Genomic DNA, 5,201 nt, shown 5'->3' on the forward strand with positions numbered 1-5,201 from the left:
GCATAAGTTCTCAATCCAGACCCTTGATTCTACTTTCTGTATTTTCTGAGTCTCCAAAGCTGCATTTACATTTGTACTCTGGAAGACACAAGTTTTCATTACTTCAATGACGAGTCTTGGGTCATCATAAATCCATAATCAATTAATTGGCTTGTTCCTACCGTTCGATTGGCAGATGTACTCCCTGGTTAGATATAAGAAAAATGGTGGAGAAATTGACAGATTAATCACCTACTTAATTACTATGAATCCCTCGGATTGAACTATTTTTAGAGCATATCCCTCCTACTATTTACAACTATTTTTTCCTAGGTTGTGCAGCTATATGCCCAAATGTCTCGTTAACTTGTCGTTCCATTCGTCTAATTATTGTTGATTGAGAGAGTTAGAGAGACTCTCAAAATAGAGAGGATGTTGTCTCTTTAGTTTGAGACAGTTCATCCTTGGACCTGCCGGAACCTTGGTGATCATATATTCCAAAGATGCATTGGAATTTCAGATTTTTTGTGGTGAATTGGCATCTGGTTGAAGCTGATATTTTGGACCACTTCTAGCTTGGATACATAGTTTGGTGACTTTGTCCTTAATGAAAAAAAAAAAAAAAGTTGGGTGACTTTTGTCCCAAAGCTCTATTGTCAATAATACTAGCTAGTGAAGAAAAGGAGGAGGTAGATTAGTTTGAGAAGTAAAAAATAGGTAATGGACAAAATGATATAACAAAAAACGACAGCTTCTCTCTCAACAAAACTACCGCGTGAACCCCACGCGCGGCTGAATGGAACCTCCCGGCGGCCACCAAATGGCGCGTGCGGCGGGGGAACAGATCCCTATCACTGGGACGACAACAAATTGTGAAGATCCCATGCAAAAACCAACCTATGCGACCACAATTTCAACACCAAAACCACCACCACCGACAAACAAGAGGCTCGGATGCCCATCGGTAAAAACCAGAAGAACTCAACACAACGGGGTAGCTGCGGTCATTTTCAAATCCAAAGACTACTACGGAGTCATGGCTAACGAGTGTAAATTCACTTTAATTGAAAAATTCCTAAGGGGCGACCACAGATCGATGTAGTTCGATCTATGTTTCTGGAAAAAATTACTTTGAAGGAAACAACTGTAATTGGGGCATATGACCACAATTCTGTGTTCATAGATTTCACCAACGAGGAAGATTGTAAAAGAACGTACTTCAAGAGATCAATTGAAATCAATGGAGCACAGATGTGGCTCCAAATGTGGCACCCAGATTTCACGCCGGAAGAAGACTCACCAATGGCTCCAATTTGGGTACTTCTTCCTAAACTCCCTTTTCATTGTCACGCATGGAACTATGTGAGACAAATACTAGCACCGATAGGAACCCCTTTGATTATGGATGCTGCTACATGTAGTAGAACACGACCTAGTATGGCTAAAGTCCGGGTTGAAGTAGACTTAACGAAACCACAAATTGATAAAATTTGGGTAGGTTTGGAGGATGAATCACACCCTCTCAAAGGTTTCTACCAAAAAATAGAGTATGAGAGTGTACCAAGATTTTGCACCCACTGCAGGAAGCTAGGACACTCTCTAGTGCAATGTAGATTTGCTAAAAAGAAAAAAGATGATGACAATAAGAATGAAGAGACTCGGGAAGTGGTAGATCAAGCTGAGACTAGTAAAAATGGAGACACTAATGGAAAGGGCACTTTTGAAGTAGAAGTAAACAATAGACAGATAGAGGAAATAGCAGTGGAAACTCAGGCGGCTAAGACCAGAGGGGAAAAGCACAGGGAGAAGATAAAGCAAAGAAGAAGAAGGAATGCTTTAAAAGTAGTAAGAAATAAAGGCAGAGGAAATCATAAGAATGAAGATAAGAATCAGATGGAGGAAAAGGAAAAAGTGGAAAAAGACCAAGCCAAGGGAAATAGCAATGACCATGACAGTAACCAAATTGCTAGCAAGGAACAACAAATTGCTGATGAAGTACTGGCTCAGAAGAATGATACTATTATAGAGAAGATTGGAAATACCAAGGGAGCAGGAACACTTGAGGAGCAACAAGGCAACATAAAGGAAAATCAGACTCCTAAAACTGTGGTAGTTATCACCACCAGTGAACAGGAGGAAAACAGTACACATGAGATAAGTGTACCTGTCAATCCTCCACTCAGAATTCAGAATGCATTTCAGAGCATAGCTGATGATACTGGGCAACCTGTAGAGGAGGAAGAACAAGAGCAAACCAGTGAGAATACTATATCTGCAGATATGGTCCCAGGTACTAATCAGAAGAAAAAGATAAATGGGAAACATGGTGACATTGATGTAAACAAGGAACCTCAGGAGAAATCAGAAACTGACTCTAGTGATGACAAAAAAGACAGAAAAAGTGAACAAGAAAATGTTGATAGCCTATCAGATGAAGAAGTTGCTGATAGCCTAATCAATGCATTTGCACCAGAAATTATTCTTGAATGTGAGGTGCAGAACCAGGTCATGGAAGTTGTGGAGAAAGGGAATATATCCCCCAGAGGAACTGAAGTTCCAAAAAAAAAAAAGCAACAACAAACATCAAATACTTCAACCCCTGCAATGGTCACCAGAGGCAAGGGAAGAGGATCAAAGAAACACCTTTGAACAGTTCCTATGATTAATACAATCATATGGAATATAAGAGGGATAGGCTCTAGAGGAGCCTTTGATAGACTCAAAAAAATCACTCATATTCACAAGGCCACTTTTGTGGCACTTCAAGAACCTTTTGTTCACAATGCTGTCATCAACAAGAACAAAATACAGAAATACAAAAGAAAGCTGGGATTTACTAATGCTGTCACAAACAAGAATGGCAAGATATGGTGCTTATGGGATGATGATTTCAAATGTAAGGTGATCAGTGATCACAATCAACAGCTCACTCTGGAAATTCAGCATAGTAGTCACAATGAAGGTTTTGTTGTAACAATAGTCTATGCTAAAACTTCCTCTAGGAAGAGGAAGAGACTGTGGGAAAACTTGAGGACCTTGAATAGTCATATAAACAAACCATGGTCTATAATGGGGGATTTCAATAACATCATAGAAGCTGAGGAGAAGCAAGGGGGAAGACAACATAGACTAAGCAGAAGTTTGGAGTTTGTTGGTTGTATGGATGATTGCAACATGATGGATGCTGGATATTCTGGGGATAAATTCACTTGGACTAATGCCAGAAGATTGAGAGGAAGGATCCTGATGAGGCTGGATAGAGTCATGTATAATGATCATTGGTCTCAGAAATTCCCTATTGTCAATACCAGGCATCTCCCAAGAACAGGTTCAGATCACAGGGTACTTCTTATGAAATGTGACAGTAAGGAACCTCCAAGGACTAAATATTTCAAATTCTTAAATTTCTGGACTGAACAAGATGATTTCATGGATATGGTGAAAAATTCCTGGCATTCTGATGTGAGGGGTAATCCCATGTGGATTCTACAACAAAAATTAAAAAGGCTGAGCAACTGCCTAAGCCACTGGTCAAAAAACAGCATTTGTAATGTGTTTGAGAAAGTGAAAGAGCTGGAAGAACAAGTGGAAAAGGCTGAAGCCCGGTATACTACTTACAACACTGATCTAAACAGAAGTCTTCTTCATTCTAAGTATGTTGAGCAAATTTATTGGGTTAATAAGGAGACTTCTATGCTGAGGCAAAAAGCCAGGATCAAATGGCAAGAGGAGGGAGACAGTAACACTAGATACTTTCACAGTGTCATTAGACAAAAAAGGAAAAAAGCACAGCTGTACAGAAATAAAAATGAGCAGGATCAATGGATTCAAGGGGATGATAAAATTGCTGATGCTGCCACTAGACATTTTAGCAAATTGTTTTCTTAGCCTGAGCAGCAATCTGAATTCAGAATAGTGGAGAACATTGAGAAGAATGTTACAGCTAAAGATAATGAGATCCTTACTAAAATCCCTAGTACGGAGGAAACTTATCAGGCTATTATGTCCCTAGACCCTGATAGTGCTCCTGGGCCTGATGGGTACTGTGGAAAATTCTACCAAACTACTTGGGAGATCATCAAATATGATGTATACAACATGGTTACAGACTTCTTCAGAGGGGCCAAGCTCACCAAGTTTTATACTCACACTTGTTTAATATTGCTTCCAAAGGTGGAATATCCAAACAACTTCTCTCAGATGAGACCAATCAGTTTGAGCAACTTCTCAAACAAGATCCTCTCCAAGATCATCTCCAACAGACTTACTAACATCTTGCCTAGAATGATCTCTCAAAATCAAACTGGCTTCATCAAAGGCAGGTTGATTACTGAGAATGTTTTACTCACACAAGAGTTGGTACAGGACATCAAAAAGAACAACAAATATGGGAACATGGTAATGAAGTTGGACATGGCCAAGGCATATGACAAGGTGTCTTGGTTATTTCTCAAAACTGTTATCAGGCAAATGGGTTTCTCTGAGATATTTATTGATCTCATACATAGGCTCATAGCTAATGTTTGGTACTCAGTTATGATCAATGGCATGAGGCATGGCTTCTTTCATTCTACCAGAGGTCTTAAGCAGGGTGATCCTCTATCACCAGGCTTATTTGTTTTGCCTGCTGAAACATTTTCTAAGGCTATGAACCAACTGCACAACAATGAGAGATATATTGGCTACACTATGCAGCAAAAGGGTCCTCTAATCAATCATTTATGTTATGCAGATGATATTGTTATATTCTCCTCAGGAAATAAGAGAACTATTAAAATGATCATCAAGGTGTTGAAACAATATGAAAAGGAGTCTGGACAAGAGATCAACATTGAGAAAAGTTTCTTTTTGACTGCTACTAACTCTTCTGAAAATAGGAGAAGGATGATTAGTAGAATTACTGGCTACAAGCACCAATTCTTTCCTATGAAGTATCTAGGCTGTCCAATATTTCCTGGAAGGAAAAGACTGTCTTATTTTGCTGATATTGTAAAGAGTGTCATGAACAAAGCTCAAGGATGGCAAGGCAACTTGCTATCCTCTGGGGGCAGAGCAATCATCATTAAACATGTACTTCAGTCTCAAACCCTGCATATTCTTGCAGCAATGTCCCCTCCTAAGGCCATCATAAAACAAATGGAAAGATACTTTGCAAATTTCTTCTGGGGGCAGACTGATAACAAAAAGAGGTACCATTGGAGTTCTTGGGCAAATATGTGCTA

General features: G+C 39.4%; 1 protein-coding gene across 1 annotated transcript; it reads left to right on the forward strand.

Annotated features, from left to right (window-relative positions):
* Positions 1–2,637: 2,637 nt before the first annotated feature.
* LOC132624660 (uncharacterized) lies at positions 2,638–3,867 on the forward strand. The gene has a single exon (XM_060339403.1). The coding sequence runs from the start codon at positions 2,638–2,640 to the stop codon at positions 3,865–3,867; it is 1,230 nt and encodes a 409-aa protein (XP_060195386.1).
* The last annotated feature ends 1,334 nt before the right edge of the window (positions 3,868–5,201 follow it).

This window comes from Lycium barbarum, chromosome 12, assembly GCF_019175385.1.
Source record: "Lycium barbarum isolate Lr01 chromosome 12, ASM1917538v2, whole genome shotgun sequence".
Taxonomy (NCBI): Eukaryota; Viridiplantae; Streptophyta; class Magnoliopsida; order Solanales; family Solanaceae; genus Lycium; species Lycium barbarum.